Here is a 27,743-nt window from a genome sequence, read left to right as displayed (position 1 = left end):
CCATGCTTGTGTGAAAATACTATAATCCTCTTTCTTCCCATCATATCCCCCACCCAGAACCCATCCCTATGTTGCCATGGAGACCACTGAGCATAAGCAGCAAAACAATAAAGGGAATTTTCCTATATTAAAATACAATACATCAATGAAGTAGGATGTTGAACATGAATAATTCTGAACATGATTCAGTTTTACATTTAAAGTGCCCTCAGACACAGCTTCAATCAATTACCACAGCATTTCACAGCCCATAGTAGCCACTCACCTACACATGCCACTTCAATAGATGTTTTAGTTATAGATGATAAATCGCCCAGGGAAGTTAATTGCTGATATTTATCCATTTTGAGACCACTTTGAGGTCAATTTTTATTTAAGTAATACTTTTATTCAGGAAGGATGCATTAAATTAATATAAAGTGACAAATTTATATATCTACATACAGCATTTAAAATATATATATATTTATATAAAGTATCATGGTGTCCACAAAAATATGAATCAGCTCAACCGTTTTCAACATTGATAATAATCAGAAATGTTTCTTGAGCACTTCTTATTATCAGCATGAGATTGGCTGATTGATATTTGTGTTAACGTGCAGCTGAATAGGTGGACCTAATAAAGTAGACAGTGTATATTAAAATAGAAACAGTTCATTTAAATTATAATAACATTTCAAAATATAACTGTTTTACTGGAATTTATTTTTAATCAAATAAATGCAGCCTTGGTGAGCTTAAGAGACTTCTTTCAAAAACATTAAAGATCCATTAAAAAACTGAATTCTAAAACTGAAAATCTTTTTTCATTTTTTATTCGTCATTAACCTCCATTATATAAATATCAGCATGATATTCTCCCTCCTAATATCTGCATCACACCTTATCATTGAAAAATCTTTTAAAAATTATAGATTATAGATGTTTTTGGTTTTTAGCCACAAATCTCCTAAAAAATTTGATCTGGTCTTTAAAACTGTAATTCTGAAGAAAACAAGTCCTGCAGCTCTGAAAATGCTGCCATATAAATAAATCTCAAAGTAGAAAATAAGAAAGGCTTTAATGCCAACTCGGCTATAAGTTACTGACCAAACACACACATTAACTGACTAGCTGGTGTTAATCACAGGCATGTAAACACACCCATACAGTTTGTGTGGAAATAGAAGAAACAAAGACACAGGTATTTAGGAGGCTCACTCACCTCGAACACAGCGAGGGCATAAGGGTGGCCGAGTCTCTCGCTGGAGAACAGGATGACCCTGCGTTGGGACCCATTTAAATCCACACTGGAAATCAGGTGTAGTTTTGAGTCCACCCAGTACAAGCGCTTACCAACCACATCTGCATTCAGAGACACAACACTACTGTCAAAGATCCTGGACACTGAAGATCACCCTTACTGACTCATAAGAGTGCATAAAGCTCAAATGGTTTAGACTTAGAGCGCAAATAACAGAAAGGAAGGACCATAATTCCTACCGAGTGTGATTCCATTGGGCCACTCAATGTCCTCAGACACCAACACCTGCCGATCAACACCGTTCATGCCAGCCTTCTCAATCTTGGCCCTGATGCCCCAGTCAGACCAATACATGAACCTGTGAAGACAAAGTGTTCACCAGAAAAAAAGAAAAGACAAAGAAAAATCATTACTGTTACTGAGTTTGAAACTCCATAAATAAAACAAGGCTTTGTAACAGTGAAAAGGCTTTGAGTTGAATGTTGACGTTGACCGTGATAAACATGTATGTGATGTTTAAAAATACATTAAAAATGCAATTCATAATACAGTGACTTGAATACAAAATGATTTTAATATTTTTTTGAGAGGGTTGAAAATGTAAGGGTACAACTGTCTTGATGCCAAAATGAATCTAAAAGCATCACTAAAACAATGTAATTCCTGAAAAGACACCCTTATTAATTAGTATTCTTTATTTACTATTATTATACTAATGTTTTGAATTGTCATTTATTTTTATGTTTTCCATTTTTATTTTATTCACGTTTGTTCACATTCATGTTCTCACAACATGGCATTGTTAGAATTCATAAAATTGTTCTTTTTTTGTGTCAGAGCTGAAGGTTATCGCCGAACAGTCTTAAATGACTCATTAAAATAGGTTTGTCTATTTTGTGCCATTCACTATTGTGAGCAAACAACAGCATGTTTGCAGCTATTCATATAGTGGTCAGGTTATCTCTACGGATTTGTAGAATTCAATAACATTTCCTCTTTTATACTCCACAGCCTCCAAGTGCATGTCTCTGAAAGCTTCTCTTATAATTTCAGTGACCTTTAAAGGCAGTCTGGTCTTTTGTGGTTTTGCTTTTTAGACTGGCAGTGTAGAGCGTGATATGTGCTCACCCTCTCTCTGGATCCACAGCGATGGCCCGTGGTTCGCTCAGATCGGTGTTGATCAGCACGCGTCTCCTGCTGCCATCCGCTGAAGCCACAGAGATGGTTCTGTCGCCCGAGTCGGTCCAGTAGAGGTTGTGCTGAACCCAGTCCTGTGCCAGCCCTTCAGGAGAATGCAGATCCGAGTCGATCAGAGTAACGTGTCGAGACGGGTCGCTCGCCTCGTGGATATACGCACTGCAGACAAGTGCAGACAATTAGAGTTCCTGCTATTAGACACACTGGGTCCACTAGTCAAATCAAATAACTTCAGTTGTGATTGTTTTATATATCGTGACAGAATGAGGAAAAATCCTTTTTCCACAAAGATCTAACCTGGATCACTGCAGAAATGAACATTTGTGTTCACATACAACCTTGAATTCTTCAGAACTGCCCTGAAAATGACATAGAACTGACACCTTAATTGGCAACTATGGTTCCATGAAGAACCTTTAATTGGAGAAAGGATTTTCTATGGCACTGCTATAAAAACCCCCAAATGGAACATTTATTTTTAACAGTGTTTGTATTGAACAAAAGCAGACAAAAGCTATAGGCGAATGTAAAATGAGTTTTTTGGACTGTCAATCAGTGACTATACATGATGTTTTTTAAGCACATTTCAGAAATTGTATTTACTTCTTGGTTTTCATTCCAATCCAGCATTTATTCCAAAATTCACGTAAAAATATTCCCAATCAAAAGTTGGGGTCTGTCATTTTTTTTATGTTTTTGAAAACCAAGCAAAGCTACAAGCAAATCTTTTTTTTCAAACAAAAAGTTTGTTTGCACTACTAATGAACGGAAAGCCAACTACATGTTTTTTATGCACATTTTATTTGCATCTTACATCCACCATTTTGTGTAACTGATTTAGATTTTGTGATTTTGTGTAACTGATTTAGAAAATGTCAGCATGGTACAACTGTCTTGATATCAAAATAATGTGAAAGGCCTCGATAAAACAATGCAATTCCTTAAAAAAATGTTTAAATAGTATATATTATTATTTCTTAGAAATATATCATAGTATCATAATCATATAAAAGTCATGTAGTCACCAAAATGAAGAAATCCCATTCACAATTACAATGTGAAATCCTCAAAATCACATAAAATATGTATTGGAGAGCCAGATAATGTAGTACTGATACTATAGTTGGAAAAGTTTATTTTTGTATGTCGCGTAGTTTAGATCTTTACATCTACAAAAAAATAGTACATACTGCAGTATGCAGTAAACAGCAATAACCATAAACATAATCATTTTGTCTGACACTTGATGAGAATCTCATTGGTCCAAAAAACACTCCTTATATTTACAGTATGATAATAATCAAATATGTTCTGATTGTCTAAAATCACTTTCTAATACTCAAACTAAACTTCACAGATCACATGATCTTCACACCATCTGACGTGTTCATAAGTGTCAGCTTCCATATCATCCAAAACTAGTTCAAGCTCACAGCGGAGCAGTTACGGCTAATGACTTGGCACTTTATCCTCAGTTATAAGTCCAAAAGAGACAGATGACAGACAGAGAGCGAGGGCAGGGGCAGAGTACTGCCATTTAATAAGATACCATTTCATTTTGGGCAGCCGCAGAGGTGTCTATTATTAGGAAAGTGAATGTCCCCAATTAGCAAGATCAAATGGAATGTGCAATTAGGAGGATTGAGATGGACTGTAGAAAAATTAGTCAAGAGGTTTTTTGGGAGTTTTAAATGAATCTGTAACGGCTAAATGGCAATGGTCAAGAGATATCCTGTATTAAATTTGACCTGATGCCCACACAGGGCACTTTGAAGGGAGAACAAGCATGGTAATGGCAGTCATGTTGCAGGGTCATTTCAAACCGTGTTCAAAATAAAAACTTTTCCGAAGCCAAAACTTTTTTAAAGGGATCAAATGATGGACACTTTACTGATGGACATCAGAGACTCTCAGTGTATTGATAAAAAAAAAATGGCGATATTATAAAAGTTTTAGTATCGTCAACTATTTAATACACTTTTTAGCCCCTTTGTATTTTGTTTTTATAACTTGTCATTGCTGCTGTGCCTGTGATTATACTGAAAATACACTGAAAAAAAGTTTTCTGATGAAAGTGTTAAAAGCACACACATATTTAACATTTAAATAAAAACAATAATATGTAATATATCATTATTATTTAAAATAAAATCTATTTCTTATTATTGCTGTTCTTTTGAACTTTCTATTAATCAAACAGTCCTGTTTAAAAAAAAAAAAAAGTTTCCACAGAAATATTAAACAGCACAACTGTTTTCAACATTGATAATAATAAGAATGTTTATTGAGCAGCAAATCATCACATTAAAATGATTTCTGAAGGATCATGTGACACTGAAGACTGAAGAAATTATGCTGAAAATTCAGCTTTGCATCACAGGAATAAATTACAATAATATTTATTAAAATAGACTGTTAAAACTGTATTAATATCTCACAATAATCAAATAAAAGCAGCTTTGGTGAGCATAAGACCCTGGACTTTTGAAGATTACCGTGTACATACATATTCCCAAGGAACACAGGCTTTTGAATGGAACACCCACATAATATTTGTTTCTGTAATATGGCAGTTAAAATGTTTCTTAAGTGCTGTTTTTCTGCCTCTCTGCATCTCATTAGAATGATTTCAATGGTGTGCTGTCTAGAGAGTAAGTGTGAGGGAGAGATATGTAAATAAATGGAGCCGTATCTCCAGAGTTCAAAATAATTAACACATCACAAGCATGTGAAGCAGCAATTTACTGTTAAATGAAGCCAGGCTCTCATAGCAATGGCCACGGCTCCCTTTTAAGTGCACATCCAAACAGTTTCCATATTTACAGCATAACTAAAAGGTCAATATGAGGTCACCTGTATATTTTGTGTTGAAAACGATCACACCAGAACATGCGGTTGGCAGCGACGTCTATATCAATGGCCACTGCATTCTTCTGAGTAGGAACCACTTGTGTGTAGTCCCTCTTCACCAGGTCAATTCGCCTGATCTCGTGCCTGTTCGTGAACATCAGGTAAGGGCTTTTTCCTAAACAAAAATAAAAAAATACAAGGACAGATGATCACAGAGAGTAATTAATGAGTTTTGAAACAGAGAGAGAGTGAATTCTTCAGGAAGTTGCAAATGATGAAAACATTTTCTGAGGTTACTGACTACCACACTTTTATAAAAACTTTTAGTATTTTTTAAAATATTTATTTAAAGACATAAGAAATTATTATAAATAAAATAATTTATTACAAAACAGGTACATGCACACACACACACACACACACACACACACACACACACACACACACACACACACACACACACACACACACACACACACACACACACACACACACACACACACACACACACACACACACACACACACACACACACATATATATATATATATTATACATATATATAATCTGTCTTGCAACTTAAATAGTTTTCACAATCATTTGGATGCATAAAAATTAAGGTAACATTTAATCTTTAAAGACAACTGACTAGAAAGAATTAGAACTATTCACACTGTCTTTTCATCTCATCTCGTTTAATTTCATCTATAAACTCATAATCACAACTCAAATAAATATTATTTGAAAAAATAAATATTTTGCTGAGGTGCTTCAGATGTTGCTGTACGATCAGTTTGTTTGTTTTTTACAAACTGAGGGACAAATTGAATTCATATAAAACTATTATGGGCACGTCACAGATACTGCCGATATAATTTAACCTGTATGCAACCCAGAATATTCCTGTAGAACTACGTTAAATTAACACATTGATTGATAAATAACAGTCAGCATAAGCAGTGTCTGCTAACAATAACATATATGCAAAGCCATTTACAGAGAGAATGACATCTTTAACATTTACACTGTAGATTGAGAGCATACATAAAGATCACATTAACTCCAGTCACAGAAAGAGAAGCAATAGGCCTCTGTGGGATTCACTTATCTTTATCCTTCTTAAAAACTGTTAAGCGTTGCATTTCTTCATCACACACACTGTATGTCTGAGCACCCCGGGACTGTGTCTTCAACTTGAAGGCTGATGAGCCGTAGAGGGTACAGCAAGTAGCAGTCAGTCGTGTGATAAGATCTAATTGGACTGTCTGCAGTAGCTGAATGAAATGTGCTGGCAAATATTAAAAAATGATTTAAAGAACACATATCCTACATTGTGATCTAATGTAAGATGATCAGCTGAAATGGGTCAGTGTAAAGCGCCAATGTTGGGCTGCAAAGACCTTTCTCCATTGAGGGCAATTCAAAGTTTATTTTTAACAATTAAATACATATGTATAAATAATATGTAATATATATCATGCATTTGTATATTTATTTATTCTAAATACTGTGTATTACACATATTATACTCTTAAGCTCACCAAGGCTGCATTTATTTGATTAATAAATACAGTAAAAAACTGTGAAATATTATTATAATTTATTCCTGTGATTATAAAGCTGAATTTTCAGCATCATTAATCCAGTCTTCAATGTCACATGATCCTTTAGAAATCATTCAATTTGGTGCTCAAGAAACATTATCATCTTATTATAATAGAAGTTGAAAACAGTTGTGCTGCTTAATACTTTTGTGGAAACCGTGATACATTTTTCAGGATCCTTTGATGAACAGGAAGAACAGCATTTTTTTGAAAAATCATATTTACATTTAAAGGGGAAGTTCACCCAAAAATGAAAATTATGTCATCAATTACTCACCCTCAGGTCGTTCCAAACCCATGAGACTTTTGTTCATCTTCATATTTTTAATAAATTCGGAGAGATTTCTGTCCCTCCATTGACAGTCTACGCAACTACCACTTTGACGCATCAAAAATCTTAAAACTAATCCACAATTGAACGATTTAGTCCAAAGTTTCTGAAGAGACACTTAATATGATGAACAGATTTAATTTTGGCTTTTATTAAACCATCATAAACATCTGTTTTTATAGAATATATATCTTACCCTCGGCTTTACAGGTCTTGCTTACGGGGTCCATCTCATACCCCGGGTGACATTCACACTTGAAATCCCCTTTCAGGTTGATGCAGATCTGACTGCAGGCATCGGGGTTCTCACACTCATCGATATCTGCAGAGTAGACAGATACACTGCAGGCATGATCACTCACTCAAGACAGGTCAATATCATGGCTACATTGTATGGTACAAAGGAGGCTGTTATGACACAGAATAGTGAATAGAAATTTTATACAAAAAAATAAAAGTTTGTTCTCATATTCATCAGGGCTCGCACATACTGTACTGCAGTGACTGTATGTTTACTGTACCAGCAAATGCTTTTATCTCAGATTAGCTTTGTTCGGATTAAAACTTCAAGTACTTTTGAGTTTGAACAATTCTGTACATAGTAAACGTCAGAACATCTCTCCTCCTGTCTCGGAAAGCAGATTTTTAAATCTTCGTGTGGAAACTTATTTTAAGTGGCGTCAGCACACTAAAATATACATAACCTGGAACTAGCAAGATGTAATATTTGAAAATAATGAGTGCAACTGTTAGTGCAGTAGTCTATTATATCAGCTTTACTTTTACTGTCAAAGTCATCTCATCATTGAGTCAGGCCTGACCTCCACATGTCCTCTTGTCCAGGAGCTTATAGCCAGCAGGACACTGGCACTCGTATCCAATGGGACGATCCACACAGATGTGTGAGCAGCCTCCGTTGTTTAGCAAACATTCATTAAAACCTATGAAACAGAGAAGGGATGGTTTAAAATGTGAGTTTGTTAACACCCTAGATAAAGTGATATTTTGGACAGCACAAATATCAATTTAATGCACAATAAAAAAAATAAAAACAGATTTCCTTTGTATTAAAGCATAAGAACCTATCCCTTGTAAAAATGAAGTATGCTTAATTGCACTGAATGAGCAATTGTAGTGTACTTAAATTAAAAAAGTATATTTAAAAAAAACTGTACTTGCAGATAATACAATATTAAATAAAACGCTACTTAAGTGTACTTAAAAAGAGTACACCCTTCATTAATGTTTCTTAACACTTTTGAAAAGTGCAATTTGTAATAATGTTGAAAGTTGTCATTTAAAGTACACTTTAAGTCATTATGTTTTAATAATCTGTTATCATACTTTTTTACACTTATTTTTATGTCAACTAACTAAAGCATATGTAAAGTGCTTGACTAAAAAGTTTAACTGTGTTATTGGATATTACATTTATAGTTAGTATATTTTTAACGTACTAAATTGCAACTTCATCATTAGTATTACACATGTGTAATTACAGATCATTTTAAAAATATAACATACCAGTTTCAACAAATGACATCAAAGTATATTTCAGTTTCCCATAAATTCGAGAGTAAACTTTCAACAATATTTCAAAGACAAAATAATTATGAATTCACATATAAGAATGTAATTAAATCCTACTTAAGTGGGTAGGAAAAAACACTCTAAAGTTCAGGTAAATGCATTTAATATAAATTTACATTTAAAATGCTTTTTTTATTTAATTACAATTAACATGCAATTAGTCAGTGTCAGAGTGTCATAAAACATAAAATGTAGTTTGCACTTAAGTACATATTTTTAGAGTATAATATTTTGGTAATAAGTGCCCTTTTTAAAAGTTTGATCAAGTGTACTTCTTTTTCACATGCAAGAGATGATTTACCACATGATGATTTCATTTAATTGAATACAAAAAATACAAGCAATTTGAAAACAAATTTCACTCGTATTTTTTTGTAACAGGCGTGCTCTTAGTAATAATAACTAGTGTTAAGTATGTGTAGTAATATAACTTAAACACATTTCCATATTGCCAGAAATAATTTTTGTATCACTTCAATTTGTTCCACTTGTTAAATACCATTGGGGCTTCATTAGGCTATTGGAAAACTTGGAATCCTGGTTTCTCGAAACATGATCTAAAATCACACATTTTATTAGTCATACGTTTTTTTTCCTTTCATCCAGCAATCTGTGTGTGAGTGAGAGTGGCAGTATAAAAGTGAATACATCCAGCACAATTACCAGCTTCATACCTCATCTACATTCCCAAGGGTCCGTTTTAAAAACACACACGAGTGCGAGTGACATTACAAAGAGAGCATTAAGACGGCGTTGAAACTTTCAGGATCTGAATCATCTCATGACTGTCTGTGGAAAGCTAGTGTTGCATTATTTGCAGTTGAATCCCAGGAACATATTGTGTCTGAGAGCTTGAATGAACATATTGAGTATTCTGTGGACAAAAATTGAATGAGGGAAAATGTTGAGACGCTATGTGGGCCAGAAACGAGCAACAATGTGCTTTCGCTTTCTTCGACCAGGTGTTCTTTCTAGCTCTCTGAGTTTATTAGTAGGTGCTGGCATCCTGACAAAATACATGGAAGTGAACGATTTAGGGCAAGGCAATGTCGCTTGGAGCCAGCCATATGCCAAATGAGCAGCAGAGGCGTCTGGATTAAAGAAGAAGACACAGAGGCCATTAAGACAGAGTTATGAGCTCTTTCTCTGGAGACTGCGATTATTGTGGCACATGGGTGAAGGTGGCTTTATGGGAGGAGGATAAGGGTGCAGGTTTGGTAAGGAGACAACATACAAACGCACATCTCTGGAACAGCCTCAACAGGCCATCATTCCTCTTTGATGTTAATGAATTCTTTGAGACTATTGGAAGCTTTTCTTCTATTCATCAGAGGAAGATGGTGATACGTCAGCTCTGCCCCAGATAGTGCTGGGGATATATGAGTGTGAGAATGAATATAAAAAAAAATCATGTTTTCTCTTCCCTCTTTGAACAGCTGTATAAATTACGAAACACTTTCAACAGTTCTTCAGCAGCATCCTGGGTAACCCATTTGATTGTGGGCTTTTTTAGCATGTTGCTGTGAAGTTGCAAATAAACAGAATGATCTGCTTATTTCACCTCAATAAACAGAATGATTTCACGTATCATCCCTATGATTAATGATACCCATATGATAAGTATGAGCAAAAATAAAAGAAATGTCTGCAAAATATATCTTAATATTTCAACTGGTGGTTCAGACAGAAGATTGGTTAGAAAGAAAATAAAGACGTTTGATTCCAAAAATTCAAAAAGAGATATTTGTGGTTTTTAGTCAATGCCTGTTATAAGTTTATAAACTGTAAAAAAGTAATTGTTGAGAAAGCTTGAGATTTTTAGGTTCTGACAAATATTTGTCTAGAAAATTGTGTTAACTAGCTAACTAACTAACTTTACTTAGTTTTTTCAGTTTTTTTAAGGTAACTACAGATTTCTCGTTTAACCAATTTTCACTTGGTAACACAATAAACTGATCTATCATTTTCCATATACAGTAATGAGCCAGAACATTATTACCATCTATATAAATTATGTTTTATTAACAAAGTTCGCTAGGAATTGCCAAACCAATCAGCAAGAGATGAGGCCTATATATGCACAGAGCCAACTCACCTATGCTCATGCGTTTTCTACATCCCACCACCACCCAGTCTCCTCACACTCGCCTGGTTACTATCCTAACCAGAGATACGGGGGGAGTACTCTGGGTTCAGCCAAAATTCGGAGCTCGGAGCCCTCCCCTCGGACAGCATGCCAAATACGCATACCTTTTATTCTATCTGATTATTTGTAAGTGTGAACTCATGAATGTGCTGTAAGATCTTGTTGCCAAAACAGCACTGACTCGCCAAGGACTCTACAAGAGCCCTGAACGTGTCCTGTTATTTGGGACCAAGATGTTAGCAGCAGATCCTTCAAGTCTTGTGAGTTGATCAAACTTCTTGGTCAACAGATGCTCAGTTGGCTTGAGATCTGAGGAATCACCTTGAACTCTTCATCATGTTCCTCAAACCATTCCTGAACAATGTCGGCAGTGTCAGGTTACATTATCCTTCCAGATAGAGGCCACTTCCACCAGGGAACGCCATTGTCATGAAGGGCTGTACCTGGTCTGCAACAATGTTTAGGTAGGTGGCCTGTGTCAAATTTACGTCCACATGAATGGCCCATCCCAGCGGAACATTGCCCAGAGTGTCACACTCCCTCCACCGGCTTGTCGTCATTACACAGTCCATCCTGGCACACACTCAATGGCACACACTCACAAGGCCGTCCCCGTGATATAAAAGAAAAAAGGGACTCATCGGACCAGACGACCATCTTCAACTGCTCTAAAATCCAGTTCCAACACTTGCATGCCCATTGTAGGCACTTTTGGCGGTGGACAGGCTTAATCATAGGCTCTCTGATTGGTCTGCGGCTACTGTGTGTTGTGACACATTCCTCCCATTAAAATCATAAAAATTTTGTGTGACTTCAGCCACAGTTGACCTTCTGTTGGCTCTGACCAGACGGGATAACCTTTGTTGCCCTCATGCATCGATGAGCCTTGGGCGCCCAACACCCTGTCACTCGTTTCAGAGATACTCTGACCCAGTTGCTTGGCCATAACAATTTGGCCCTTGTCAAAGTCGCTCTGATCTTTATTTCTGCCCATTTTTCCTGCATCCAACATGCTGATTACGAGAACTGATTGTTTGCTTCCCATCTAACCTACTTAGACCTTAATATGTGACCATTTTAAGCGATGATCAACAATATCAGCTTCACCTGTGACTGGTCATAATGTATTGGCTTGTCAGTGTATATAGTTTTATAAAACAATTAATATGTGAAGTGAACTATGCAAGCATAGTTTCAGAAGGTGCAATCACTTACAAAACAAAGTTTTCTGGGAAATAATTTTAGAATGTTACATAGCCCTCAACACTTGACACACAAACCTCAAGAACGTTTGTAAAACTTAAAAGTGTCTCAGATGTACAATCCCAAGTCAGAGGTTTCAGTATTGACTCAAATATTTGTAATCAAATTTTTCCAAGACCAAATAATCTGAACTAAACTATACACATTCATTTTACAGCTCTTTGCTTTGTATGTCAACAAATCGGTTTCTTACTGCACTCCTTCTTGGGTTCGTCTGACCGATCCTTGCAGTCCTTCACGTTGTCACACACCTTGCTGCCATCAATGCATTCCCCATTCCTGCAGAGGAACTTCAGAGGTCCTTCACACTTTGTGGCTATAGCATGTTACAGAACAGATGGCAGGTGATTTGTTAAGTTGATTTCAATTTTGTTTTGTTTCCTCACACAAGCATAAAAACTCAGAAGTCCTCAGTGCAGAGATATAGACTGGCATTTTAACAGACGTGGGTCATTTAGGTGAAGTCTCTGCACGTCTTCAGAATAAAAGCCATTTTCAAAAGGATTGGCCAATTTATTTCCACACATGAAAGCCTATTACCACTTAGACACAGCCCTCTTTGAGCAGGACATGCTTCCGCTATGGGGAGACAGGTCTGCACTCATTAAACTTTGAAGGGTGTCGCATTAAAGGGCGGAACCAATTTGATCTCTGGGAAACATTTCGCCCTGCTGAATAAGCAGCACAAAAGATCTGTGGAAAGGACACACACACACACACACAAAGACGTACCATTGACACAGCCAGCCTCATCGCTTTTGTCGAGGCAGTCGTGTATTTTGTTGCACTGTTTGATGCCGTGGATGCAGGATCCGTCTCCGCACTGGAACTCATCAGGTCGGCATGTAAGCAGAGCTGCAGATGAGCACAAACATCAGCCAAACCCTGACACACAGACTCCAAACAGACCTTCGTGAGGTTCTATCTTTAGGGAACATGCTTTGGAGCTTCATAATTGGTAACACCCTTATGAATACAAATGTAGTCCGTGACTCAGTAAAAAAAATGTATAAACATTTTACATACACATCCAACCCATTTTTTATTCGATGATTTAAAGTACATGCATGTTACTAGCATAGTCACACTTCTTCCTCTGAAAACCTCCAGAATCACCCTTTAAAGTCTTTTCACAAAATACTGATAGTTCACTCATTCTTACACATCTACAGTATCTATCAATCAGTATATATGCGTGTACCATAAATTCTTTATCTTGTGGGGACATTTTTGGTCCCCCAGAAAGTTTTCTGAGAGGTTGTGTTTAAGAGTGGGTTTAAAGGGGACCTATTATGCCCCTTTTCACAAGATATAATATAAGTTTGTCCCCAGAGTGTGTCTGTGTGTCCCCCCTATTTGGGGGTTAGCAATAAAAATTGTTTTTGTGTGTGTTCCTTTAAATGCAAATGAGCTGCTGGTCTCGGCCCCCTATCCAGAAGAGGGCGGAGCCTTTACAGCTTGTGCTTTGGCCACAACAAAACTAGAGAATCTCACGCAGCCAAAATGCCAGAAAGTGACAGCCTTGTAGGTTCAAACAGGAGTCAGATACTGGTTGAGAGACTCAGGATGAAGTTACAACTTTTAGAACGCAACTGAACGTTTCTGAATGATGTAGTGGAGTTAAAATAATTTAACTCAACGACTCTTAATACCGTCATGTTAATCTAAAAATCTTTCAGAAACAACTTTTGTGACCCTCGTTTGTGAAGCAGCCCGGCGTAAAATGATTTGCACAAATATATAACACTTCAATGACTTTCTATGGACCGCTGCGGCTCACTCAGGGCGGGATCTGGGCAGATCATCAACAGTCATGGGTAGGGAAATCTGGAACCGCTCGTTCAGAGAGACTGTTCATGATTTATGGGGATTTAAAAAAAAGGAGTGGGTGGATTTCTACCATTATAGGCTGATTGCTTACACAGACTGTGGACACACATCTGTGTTCAAACACCTTATAAAGTGAATTTTGCATAAAAGGCCCCCTTTAAGGTTGAGGGATAGAACATACAGTTTTGTACAGTATTAAATCATTATGTCTATGAAAAGACCCAAAATGTGTGTGTGTGTGTGTGTGTACATTTATACAAAGCCCAAATACACAGGCACAACACTCCACAGAACATTTTCAATAGGCAACATGAAGCTGTTTGCAGTGAGATCTGAGACAAATCCGACCTGATTTAAACGTTTATGTGGTGGGGATGTCAGTTTGAAGGCACTTTCAAAGTCCAAGAAAATCTTTAAAAACATAACCGTGATCTAATACTAAAGTGTTCCTCTTTAGAGAGTGTTTCTGGAGAGCTGCTTTTGAATTACAGAGGCTTAATTATGCAAACACATCTGAGAACACAAACAATATTGCCCATTATGAAGTTCAAAGTAAAGCCCCCTGAAACTCTGCATAAGAACAAGGGATTAATGTGATTATAGAGCAGTCTGTGGTAGATGTACCCTCCCTATGTTTCAAGGGCTTTAAGATGCTCAAGGACATGTTCTCAAGTTGCCTAGCAACCTCTGCTTGCCCAATTTCCCTCCGGCCTGGGCAAAGTGACATCGTAATTGACCTGGATGTTACCTGACAGTGGGGATGAAGAAAGAGGAACCAGGTTTAAAACAAGCACTATGTGAACTTATCCGGCCCATGAAGTCAACCTCAGAGAACGAGAATGCATCGTAATTAAAATCAGGCCCTCTCCTGGGCACCTTGTCTCTTTCCCATGACTCTCGGGATCTTGAGGTCGGTTTATACTCCTGGGATCTTGTTGTTTACCAAAGACGCTCTTCTGCTATGTTAGATAACAGACACCTTGTGGAAGCTCCATTCTGTCAGAAGTGCCTAGGGAACGAGCACGACAGCGGAGATGTGACATTTGAATTTTCCAAGCTTTGAGGGAATGATGTGATGCGGAGATGATGTGACAGAATTTTGACAAATCTGATTTCTGATGCACATCAAGGTCATTGCTGGTATATATGAAATTAAATTGTGAACATACCCATCTTGTGCGATACCATAACTAGTGCCCGGTGGTAGAAATGCATTCATTTAGAAATTCTGATGTATGGTCAGATTTACATGTATCAGCTTTTTAAAACAGCTTCAGATATGTGATTTGTCCAACCAAATTAATAATGTATCATTTGTTTGAATCTCGGAAATTATTGTGATGCAGCTGTTTCTGAACTGAGGCCATACTTTATTTGCTATGAATAGTCACAGCCTTTTGGTTTGTGTACATTAAATCAGTATACATAAAATCCAACGAAAAACTAAAATATCCAAAAGAAAAAACAACACAATTCATTGGTTTATCAAAAAATGTGAATGACTACATGGTTATGCAACATATACTGTTTCCGTGTTATTTAAATCACTGTGATATGAGATTTTGGGTTTTTTTTATTTCTATGAAGGTTATTACAAAGGAACAAGCTAATGTCAAAGATCTAGAACAAGTTAGTCAACTTTAGTGATAACTAAGCAAATATTTAATTAGCCTAATATCTGATATCTCGGTAGAAACTGAATTATTATTTGAAAAAAATGAATTACTGAATTTAGTGAACAAACTTAAAGGGTTATTTCAAGGGCTATTGTTCTAAACCCATAAGACTTATTTCATCTTCTGAACACTAAGATATTTAGAAAACCATATGATTCAAGTGGTTTAATCCAAGCCTTCTGAAGAGACGCAGTTATTTTGTATGAGGAACAGATTTCATTTATGGTAAACGGAAGCTCAATCACGCTTGCCTGATGCGTGAGAACCTTAGGTTTTTCAAATATCTCTTTATTTGATTTAAATAATTACATTTTCTTTACACAAGCTGTGTAATATCAAAGGCAGTGTACTATACATGCCTCCACTGTAGCTGTATGCCAAATCCTTGTTTATGCATTAAAATGTGGCACAAAATGAAATGCTGTAATAGCTTGTGCTGGGTAGTTGCTACTGTACATCCTTGAGCATCACCCTTGAGCAGCAGTTAACCTAACAATGTTGCAGGGGGCTTTCTATGTATTAAGTGCACTGTAAGCTCAGAAACATACTGTACTCTACACGGATGCACAAACACTTGGCTAACATACTGCAAACGTGCATGAAAATGTGTGTGCTTGCCTTCCATCACTGTCGAACTGGATTAAAGTCTGTCTCCCCACCAAATGCTTTGACTCATGTGGCAATAATGGCTTCCACAATAAGAATTGTCTTTGTGTGGGTGGAATTGATAATAAATGGCAGGCAGTCAGAAAAAATGATCTGCCTAGAACTGTCGCTTTCCATCGTTGGCAAAACCTTACAATATCTGAGGGAATTTAATTCTCATCGGAATATGTCAGTATGACGTGCCTTTCAGAAACATTGTTGGGGTCGTGTGACCCTCGCAAGGATTCGATCCTGCTGAGATTCTTCCATAAATGTGGTGGTGATGCCAAGTGTTTGTTTTTTGTATATCAATATAGCATCCAACAAGTTCAGTAGGTGAAAAATTTGTCTGAGATGCACAACTACGTCACAAAGTACCATTTGAATGAACCTATTCCCTAAAGTAAACTGTCTGAACCAATCGTTTTGCTAAAATGAGTCCCAACTAAAACACAAGCTGACAAAAAAAAGCCAATTGTTGTCAAATAAAGGGAGCCACTATGTTGTACAGTGAGATCCTACAGGAAGAAGTGATGGTGCACACTTACGGCAGTCCACCTCATCCGACTTGTCCTTGCAGTCAGGGTCCCTGTCACACCTCCAGGTCAGTCTCACGCACTCCCCACTGCCGCAACGAAATTCTCCAGTACTGCATTGCAGTCTCCGGGCGGGTGGAGGAAGCGGTCGACCGGACCCGCCCCCGCATCGCACCGCCCACTCATCAGAACCGTCAGAGCAGTCGGGGTCTCCGTCGCAGGTCCAAGGCTGAGGCACACACTCGGAGCTGTTGCAGCGAAACTCGTGCGGCCCACAGGTGGGTGGAGAGCACTTCTCCTCATCGCTGCCGTCTCCACAGTCGTCGTCACCATCACACACATAGACCGGTGCTAAACATTTACGGTTACGACACTGGAACTCCCCCGCTGAGCAGGACCTGGCATCTGGGGACAGGAAAACAGAAATGAAGAAGATATATAAATGAAGATGAAGAATATAGATGGTATAGATGAAGAAATATAAAGGAAAAGACCGAAAAGACTTTAAGTGTTATTACAAAACACACTGAAACTGAGTTATTAATGGTACTATAAGTATTTACTATTCAAAATCCTCTTCGTCCCGTGTGAGACATAAGGCCGCATAAGGTTCAAAAGTTTGGGGTCATGAGATTTTTATATTTTAAATAAATTAATACTTTTATTCAGCAAGGATGCATTGAATAGATGCTTTCTATTCATCCAACAATCCTGAAAAATGTATCACGGTTTCCACAGAAATATTAAGCAGCACAACTGTTTTTAACATTGATTATAATAATAAATGTTTCTTGAGCAGCAAATCATCATATTAAAGAATGATTTCTGAGGGATCACGTGACACTGAAGACTGGAGTAATGATGCTGAAAATTCAGATTTGCATCACAGAAATAAATTACATTTTGTTTTTAAATATATTCAAATTGTTGTTAAAACATTTCACAAAATTACTGTTTTCACAGATTTTTTTATGCACCCTTAAGCATAAGAGACTTCTTTCAAAAACATTTAAAAAATCTTACCGACCCCAAACTTTTGAACAGACCTAATTCTAAACATACTTTGACAGGACCTCGCTAGAAAGTAAAATAACATTTAAAAAAATCAATACTACATAATAAATTCAAAACTACAAATCCAAAAGACAAACAGGGTGAACAGTAACACTGGATGAATACATAGCAGTATCTGTATGTTAGAGGAATGTATATTATTATTTAATATTTTATTTTGCGAATTAAATGAACTTCACTTGTACTGTAAGATGTTATTATCATCCCACCCACATTTTTTTTGCTTCTAACAGGTTTAGAGACTTTTCAACGGCACACATGTATCCTGTGTCTGTGGAGCAGACAGATAGCAGCTGAAGTGAGAGGGGGCGGGAAAGTAAAGCACACAGGGCTCACAGAAAGTTACCCGATAGGAATGAGAGGGGCAAGAGAAACGGATAGCGACCCCATGAATATTGAGCACACGTCAGAAATCTGCAGAATCAGATCCTGGCAATACTCAAACTCAAAGCAAACAGAGTCAAAATTCATTTACAGATTTGTTCATTATATAGTGGACTATATCTGTTCAATTTAAAGAGGGCCTATTATGCTTTTTGACATTTTCAACTTACTTTAGTGTGTAATGTTGCTGTTTTTTTAAAAGATGAAAATGGTCTGCAAAATTACAAAGCTCAAAGTCACTCCAAAGGGAGTTATTCTGTATATCAGCAAGAACTGTTTCTGAACTCCCTGAAACGCCTTCATTGTAGTCTTACACGGTTATGGTAAGAGGTGTGACATTTCCGAAACACGCTCAAAGCCATTGCTCAAAGCAATCACTACACACTGGCCCAGCCAACCAATCAGAGCACATTGAGCTTTCTGGAAGGAGGGGCTTCATAGAGACAGGAACTAAACAGATTGTTACTGACAGACTGGGAAGAGAGGTGCTGCAACAATGTCAAAACTGTTTTTGAACATTCAAACATGATAATCTTTTCTAGTAGACGGAATGACAAAATCGAGACTATAAAAGGGCATTATATGGCATCTTTAAATTGATATTTCAGCCCCAAAATAAAATTTATTTCATTACTTACTCACTCTCAGGTCAGTTTTTTTTCTTTTTTTTTTTGCATAAAATGAAAGTCAGTGGAGTCCAAAACAACATTGGGCCCCATTCACTTTTATTGTACGGGATGAAAAAAACACTGAGGTACTTTTCAAATAATTTTCTTTTGTGTTCCACAGAAGAAAGCAAGTCAAACAAGGTTTGTATTAACACGTGAGTAAATGATGACTTTTACAAATGTACATTTTGGGGGTGAACTATCCATTTAAATTCTTATTGGGAGATTTAAGTCAAACACACACATAATTCAAATAGAGATCAGTAGAGATGGGGTTTGTTTTTAATAAAGGGGTCTTAAGAGATCAAATAAAGATAAAGTGAAGGACCTGCAGATCAAAGGCAGGATTTTAATTGGATCTCTGAGAAACAGGTTTGATGGTAGAGATATGTAGAACACATAGGGAGTATAATAGGGAGGGAGACATGAAATTAGGAAAGACAAGGTACAACGGTTACCGAACGGTTGCAGGCATTTTGCTTGTAGTTAGTGTGGTCATATTCACCAAAAACAAAAATGTTAACATTTTAACAAATATCAGTTTAATTTACAGATTGTTTTATAATAGTTAGAGGTGTTTACTAAGTTAAGCATCAACTAGTACAACTACTATAGCTCATAGTCATACTTATAGGTTTACAGATTTAAACAAATCTCTATTATTTGTCTAGGCAAACCAACTAATAGCCTAATCTTTCTATAGGCTCCAACTGGATGTATCCTATTTCCCAGTCTTTTATTTAATGTATGTACAAGAGATTTGTGAATCATGTGAGCAGCTCCAGTATAAAGGCCTCTGGCTTGAGATTAGCCTAGATTAAGTGCAGATTAATGTGTGGGAACAGGCAATTATCATCACTGTGCCAAAACTCCCTCCATTTAGATGATTTATTTATTCCAGTCAGGAAGCAAAATTCCTACAGCACTTGGACATATAGTACAACAAACAGTGATGTATAATCCTCATGATCTGACCCTGTTTCAGATTAGAATTTGCCTTATTTTTCCAGAACGGTCCGAATTTAACCTTTGCTTATTTCTAAAGAGACTTTACATTTAATTTGCAGTCATCCAAAACAATGCAAATCCCATTTTACTAATGACATGTGAAGCATTTCTGAGCAAACATACAGGCCAAGACTTAATTCCATTGAAAATTGATTGGTTGATGTACACAACGGGATTTCAATCCTGGTCCGGCACATTTTGTGTTTCCCCCTAAACAAACCTGATTTTGAGGTGTGTTCCATTCGAACGTAAGTGGACTGCGAAGTGAACTTCACAGGGTATTCTGGGCCGCCATCTTAAGTGAGTCGATTAGTAGCTGCAATAGCCAGTTAAATATACAAGTAGTCTATGTAATAAACATGTTTTAATTATAATTATTACATATATAATGTTTGTTTGTATATTATGATTTTGATATGAGACATTTTAAAGTAAAGTAAATTACAATATTTATGTTATATCATAATCTGCATGACCTCGCCGTTGCCTTTCTTTGATAACGGTGTATGGAGTTCCAAATGAGCGATTATTGTCAGCAAAGTCCACTTCAACAGATATCCTGTGCTCAGGGAGTAGGGAGCAGTGAACATTGCGTAGGGACCCAGTCAATTGGAACACACCTTAGGAGAGAGCTTCATGAACTGAACTGAGTGTGTCAGAAAAGAGAGACATCCAAAAAGTGTGGACCAGTGGACCAGGATCGAAAACAACTGATGTCCACTACAAGGAGCGTTCCATTCCAGACTGACATCAGATGTAAATGCAATTATGCGGTGAACTGTGGAGGATTACTGCCCTCCTGAAACAATGCCGGAAAACAGGATGAAGATTCTATTGTGGGGTACAGCCTACACATAAAGGCAGGTGTACATAGTGCGTATGCTCACCCAGGCTGCATTTATTTTTATTTGATTTTACTATAAAATATTAATGCAAAAAAAATGTCTTTGTATTTTAAAATGCTTTTCCAAATAGTGTACTGTATATAATGTAATTTATTCCTGTAATGCAAAGCTGAATATTCAGCATCATTACTCCAGCCTTCAGTGTCACATAATCCTTCAGAAATCAGTCTAATATGATTATTTGATGCTCAAGAAACATTTATTAATATTAATCATCAATATTGTTGATAATAATAAGAAATGGAAGGAAATCAAAGGATTATTTGATCAATGGAAAGTTCAAAAGAAATTAATTTATTTGAAAATAAAACTTTTGTAACATTTTAAGTCTTTATTTTATTATCAATTTAATGTATCTTTACTGAATAAAATTAAACTAAAAAAAAACAATCTGACCCCAAAAATAAAAATATTATTAACGTATAAGGTTACAAATTTTTATTTTATTTTATTATATTATAATTAATTATAAATATATGACTAATACACAAGAAATTTTAAGGAGCTATTTCTATCTGACACATGACATTAAAATTACTTCAATTAAAATTAACAATAATATTAAAATAAAATAGGAAGATAAAAAAAATCACTTAAAAAATGAAGAACATTTTTAGGTTACCTAACAAAAAGTGACCTCAGGAAGGATAGTTATTCCAGAACTGAACCAAATTATTACATTTTCTTTTGATTGACATGGGGCAATAAATTTTGAACAATACGACCAGGATAGTCAGATTTTGATTTCATTTTGACAAAACAATTCTTAGTATACTATGTATTCAGGGTAAAAAGGCAGGGGGAAATGATGAATATGCTTGGCTAGGTTTTGGAATCTGAGTAAATGATCGGTCTGCATGCATTGATTTTTCTATAGCTTTGAGCTGGATCCCAGTCAGCAGTGCCTCTAAGGAGACCCGGGAGTGGTGAATGTTGGAGCGGAGCCAGTTTGACCCAGTTCCCTGGAAACTACACTGCCGTGCCCGTGATGATGAGAGGTTCTGATTAGTGGAGGTGAAGCTGTGGGCCATGTCCAGCCTGAGGGGAGAGAGGTATGGTGGACCAATCCACCCACATTAGTGTCTAATAGTGCCCACTGAAAGAACACATAATTCACCACAGTGAATGTTTTTTTGTGGGTTTTCATATATATATATATACTCAAAAGTGGGGCCAAAAATATTTCAGTAATTCCATGCAGCTGTCTAAGATAGAATAGTCTTCGACAAGACGGAACATTTTAAGAAGGTAGTGCAAATTATTGCCAGTGGAAAGATTATATGTATAAAAAAACTAACAACAAACTAACAAACATTCAGGTTTTATATGAAACACTGAAGGAATATTCAAGTTTATACTATATACAGTACAAGCTCAAGAATGTCACATACTGTAATAGAGCTCGACTTGTATTTTATCCATATTTATGGTTGAAATAGCATGCTAGCATACCGCCGTACTTATTATTGCTGCTTTATATGGTATGTATACTGTGTGCAATGAAACCTTGCATGGAATACTATAATACTAATAACTAAGCATATCGAATAACATACTGTATCCCACAATGCATTGCACTTGACCTTCCATTTCCTGTGTCATGAATAAACCTCAATAAGTACCATCACCTGTGTTTTTTACTTTTTTATAACTCATTTGATTTGAATGTCAAAAATAAAGAAATTTTTATACTTGACTGGATTTGAAATGCAAAATATTTTTCTTTCTAAAACTACAACTAGATGACACTCACATAATTAAACACGCATGTAAAAATGTATTAAGACGTAATAAGATTATGTGACAATAATGTATATTAGTGTTAGAAAAGTTTATTGTTGCATACTATTTTTAATAATACACTACCATTCAAATTTTGGGGTTTTACATTTTTTATTATTTTAATAATTAGAAATAAATTAGTAATTAATACTTAACTAGGCAACTATTTATTAGTAATTATTAGTTGCTGACTTTTGTTCAGTAAGGATGCTTTAAATCATCATATTAGAATGATTCACATGAGTAATGATGCAGAAATTCAGCTTTGATCACAGGAATAAAATTACTTTTTAAAATATGTTAAAGTAAAAAGTTATTTTAAATTGTGATTTTCCACATTATTACACTTTTTATTGTATTTTTTATTTTGTATTTATAAAATAAATGCAGCTTTAGTGAGCATAAAAGTCCTATCCCAAACTTTTGAACAATAGTGTTTACTAAGCAGTATTTAGAGTACACTACAAAGTAGAGTATGCAGTGAGAATCATGCTAGTACTATGAACATAAACCCTAAGATATCTTTTTGTGTCTTGAACAGCTAATCGATCAGGTACAGGAGCTGAACTGTGACGTTTGTCAGTAAACAGTAATTTAGCGTAGCACACCGCCTGTGACTAAATCTAATGCTGAGAGGGTTTTGCATGTGATTTTACATGATGAGCAATTTGAGCTTCTAGAGGGGCTGATAATCAAACCTGCTCAGGAGAATCATGCATAATTCAATACATGAAAGACTCAATTAACCAAACGCCAAAAAGAGATTGACTTAAATAAGTTACCCACTGCTTGCTAACGCTGGTGATTAGGAAGGATCTGAAGAGGAGGGAAGCATGGTACTAGCAAGGTGTGTATTTCTGTTACAGTGCATGCAAGTCTAATTTATGTACAGCAAGGGATATGATGGATACTGAATGATGACAAAAGAGTTACGATCAGACAGAAGTCAGAGAACTGCAGAGGGTCTGCACACGCAAGGTCTCTCGCTCGCTTACCTCTGCCGTGCGCGCGGTTTGGAGCACAATATCTTTACTCTAGATTACGGGATATTTAACTAATTTGCGGTATAACTAGTCGATCGCGAGTGGCTCAACAAGTAGATATATAGATAAACTCATCTTTCAGGCATTTTACCTACCGGGTTGACACTTAAGCGTGAGAAATCGGGGGTGTGGCGTGAGAGCGTGAGAATTGGGTCAATTGCGTGTGTCTCACGCTCAATGCGTGAGAGTTGGCAGCCCTGGAATTGTGATTTGTTTTGCACTTTCGGCCTACGGAGTTTTTTCTTAATAACCAAAAACTGCAACACTGTGCAATGTCTTTTGGAAAAATAATTAAACTCAAGTAACTAATTACTCACTCACTCTCTCACTCTCTCACTCACTCACTCACTCACTCACTCTCTCTGTCACTCACTCACTCACTCACTCTCACTCACTCACTCACTCTCTCACTCACTCACTCACTCACTCACTCACTCACTCACTCACTCACTCACTCTCTCACTCACAAACTCACTCTCTCACTCACTCACTCTCACTCACTCACTCACTTACTCACTCTCTCACTCACAAACTCACTCACTCACTCTCTCACTCACTCACTCACTCTCTCACTAACTCACTCACTCTCTCTGTCACTCACTCACTCACTCACTCACTCACTCACTCTCACTCACTCTCTCACTCTCACTCACTCTCTCACTCACACACACACTCACTCTCTCACTCACTCACTCACTCTCTCACTCACTCACTCTCTCACTCACTCTCTCACTCACTCTCTCACTCACTCTCTCACTCTCTCACTCACTCACTCTCTCACTCTCTCACTCACTCACTCACTCTCTCACTCACTCACTGAACTCTCATACTCACTCACTCACTGAACTCTCACACTCACTCACTCACTCACTGAACTCTAACTCTCACACTGAACTCTCGCTCTAACTCACTCACTCTCTCACTCACTCACTGAACTCTCTCTCTTACTCATTCACTGAACTCTCTCTCTTACTCATTCACTCTCTCACTCACTCACTGAACTCTCTCACTCAATTCAAATTAGCTTTATTAGCATGACTGTGTAACACAATGTTGCCAAAGCATCAACATATTGTATATAAATAATAAAACAAACACTCACTCTCTCACTCACTCACTGAACTCTCACTCTCACTCACTCACTGAACTCTCTCTCTTACTCACTCACTCACTCACTGAACTCTCACTCACTCACTCACTCACTCACTGAACTCTCACTCTCTCACTCACTCACTGAACTCTCACTCACTCACTCACTCACTCACTGAACTCTCACTCTTACTCACTCACTCACTGAACTCTCACTCTAACTCACTCACTCTCTCAATTCAATTCAATTCAATTGAGCTTTATTGGCATGACTGTGTAAAGTAGCACAATATTGCCAAAGCAATAGTAATATATAAACATATATGTAGATACATAAAAGTGAACAATAAAAAAATAAATAAAAAAACATTTCAATATTATGCATAAATATATCACAATAAATAAAATAACAAAAATATATACAATAACAAAAATAAGTACAGAGAGCAGTTTAATGGGAAAGAGGGTTCAGCCCTTCTCCCTCATATGATGGCAGGAGGACACATACTGCGCTGCCAGCTGAATACACTCTTCTTTCTCTCCCAAAATATAAGACAGTTTGTTTATGAGGCTCTCTTGTTGGAATTGAGGTATAATCTGTGCTATTTGTGTAAAATAAGCGTCTCTGATGTTTTTGTACTTGCTGCACTCGGTGAGGAAGTGCAGCTCGTCCTCTACGACTCCATCAGTGCAGTGTGAACACAGTCTGAGCTCTCTCTCTCTCCAGCTCTGCTTGTGTCGGCCCGTCTCCACACACAGACTGTGGTCACTAATGCGATACTTTGTCAGGAGCTTTCTCTGACCATAGTTACTGATATCAGTCAGGTATGGTGCCAATTTATAATCGGACTTTATTTTGTGGAAATATTGTAATTTATGTAATTGTGTGACCTTTATCTGCCAATCGTGTATGTATTCTTCTTTGGTTATTTTCCCTATTTCTTTTACTTTTGAGTGTCTAAATTGAATTGATGAATTGAGTTGGCGTTTTTCCACTAAATATCGCATGGGGTCACTCTCTGTGTGTCCTGCCCTGTATCTGAGAGCGCAGTGATGGTAGCTCTCTGTCTGCGCATCTGATAGATGAAACCAGAACTTTACGGCTCTCTTCTGGATTTCGGATAGGAGAGGGAATCTGCCTAATTCTGCCCGGCAACCCAGACTTGGAGCGTTTCTGTGAGTTCCCAGGATGTTCTTGCAGAACTCAAGGTGGAAAATTTCAACGGGGGTTTTGTCCCAGGATTCATAATTTAATTTAAATTTTGGGCCCCAGATTTCACAGCCGTAAAGAAGGATGGGTTTGATGATGCTGTCAAAGATTTTCAGCCACAGTTTAATGGGTGGGTTAAATTTGAACAGGGGTTTTCTTATACTGTAATAAGCCCTACGTGCTTTATCAGTCAGATCTTTTATTGCAGTGTCAAATTTTCCAGAAGCTGAGATTGTCAGACCCAAATAATTATAGCAGGTGACATGATTAAGAATTGTTCCCCCAAGTGTAAATTTGTATTTTTTGTCAGTAAGGCGAGGTTTTTTCTGAAAGATCATGATTTTGGACTTGTCCATGTTGATGGGTAAGGCCCAGTCGCTGCTGTACTGGTCCAGAATTGAGAGGCTTTGGTGCAGACCCTCTTCATGAGGAGACAGCAACAGAAGATCATCAGCGTACAGGAGGCTTTTGATTTCTCTGTCCTCGAGGGTCAGACCAGGACAAGAGGACTTCTCAAGTGCTGATGCCAATTCATTAATATAGATATTAAAGAGAGTCGGGCTGAGGCTGCAGCCTTGACGGACTCCTTTAGTTTGACTGAAATAATCAGTACGTTTGTCATTAATTTTAACCCCGCACTTGTTCCCGTTGTATATGTCCTTTATAATGTCATATGTCCTTCCTCCTATTCCACTTTGGATTAGTTTTAGCAAAAGTCCATTATGCCATACCGAATCAAAGGCTTTTCTAAAGTCAATGAAGCAGCCAAATATTTTCCCTTGTTTTGTTTGTTGGACGTGTTTTTGTATGAGTGTGTGAAGTGTGTAAATGTGATTTGATGTTCTCTGTTTAGGCATAAATCCAATCTGAGAATTGTTAAGGATCTTGTGTTGTTGGAGGAACTGAACTAGCCTGTCGTTGATGATGGAGCAGAAGAGTTTGCCCAGGTTGCTGCTCACTGTGATGCCCCTGTAATTATTTGGATCGTACTTCTCACCCTGTTTAAAGATTGGTGTAATCAAATTTTCTTTCCATATCTCAGGGAAGTGTCCTGATTTTAATAAAAGATTGAATAATTTGAGGATTGCATCTTTCAGTTTGGGGTTGCTGTGTTTCAGCATCTCATTTGATATTAAATCCATGCCACAGGATTTTTTGTTTTTTAGGGATTTTATCTTGTCTGTTAGTTCAATTAGTAATATGGGCTGGTCTAAATGGTTTAGCTGGTCTTTTACAGTGCGTTCCAGGTTATGGAGTTGGGAGGTCAGGTGTTTTTGGGTAAGGGTTGGTTCGTTTTGGGAATAGAGTTTTTCAAAATGTTCGGTCCAGATGTTTGGGTCATAGATGGGAATGTGTTTAGGTTCTTTTGATTTATCTAATTTATTCCATAATTCCCAAAAAGAATTCTGATCTACTGCCTCCTCAATCTTATTAAGCTTTGCTTTCATGTGATCCGCTTTTTTCTGTATTAGTATTGACTTGTATGTTTTGAGGGTTTGCTGATATTTGTCTCGTGTTTGATGGTTTGCAGGGTCTCTGTGTTTTATATTTGATAATGATCTTAATTCTTTTCTTAATTTTTGGCACTCTTTATCAAACCAACCATCTTTTGCAATTTCTTTCTTACATCTATAATTTTTTCTTTTTCTCAGGGCTTTTCTGACCA

The 27,743-nt window shown here is 36.9% G+C and overlaps 1 protein-coding gene across 1 annotated transcript in view; it reads right to left on the bottom strand.

Annotated features, from left to right (window-relative positions):
• The window catches only part of LOC143716181 (low-density lipoprotein receptor-related protein 8-like), a 111,369-nt gene that overhangs the window by 19,011 nt on the left and 64,615 nt on the right, over positions 1 to 27,743 (bottom strand). Inside the window, exons 5-13 of the mRNA XM_077208480.1 lie at positions 16,927 to 17,319; positions 12,960 to 13,082; positions 12,421 to 12,543; positions 8,050 to 8,169; positions 7,425 to 7,550; positions 5,297 to 5,468; positions 2,375 to 2,602; positions 1,486 to 1,604; positions 1,208 to 1,347 (exon numbers count right to left, since the gene is read on the bottom strand). Of these exons, the coding sequence (XP_077064595.1) occupies positions 1,208 to 1,347; positions 1,486 to 1,604; positions 2,375 to 2,602; positions 5,297 to 5,468; positions 7,425 to 7,550; positions 8,050 to 8,169; positions 12,421 to 12,543; positions 12,960 to 13,082; positions 16,927 to 17,319 (1,544 nt within the window). The remainder of the gene's footprint in view (positions 1 to 1,207; positions 1,348 to 1,485; positions 1,605 to 2,374; positions 2,603 to 5,296; positions 5,469 to 7,424; positions 7,551 to 8,049; positions 8,170 to 12,420; positions 12,544 to 12,959; positions 13,083 to 16,926; positions 17,320 to 27,743) is intronic.

The sequence above is a fragment of the Siphateles boraxobius genome, unplaced genomic scaffold (assembly GCF_051911475.1).
Source record: "Siphateles boraxobius isolate OS27281-9 unplaced genomic scaffold, OSU_SipBor_1 1, whole genome shotgun sequence".
NCBI classification, from domain to species: domain Eukaryota; kingdom Metazoa; phylum Chordata; class Actinopteri; order Cypriniformes; family Leuciscidae; genus Siphateles; species Siphateles boraxobius.
This window is presented reverse-complemented; position numbering and strand designations above follow the sequence as displayed.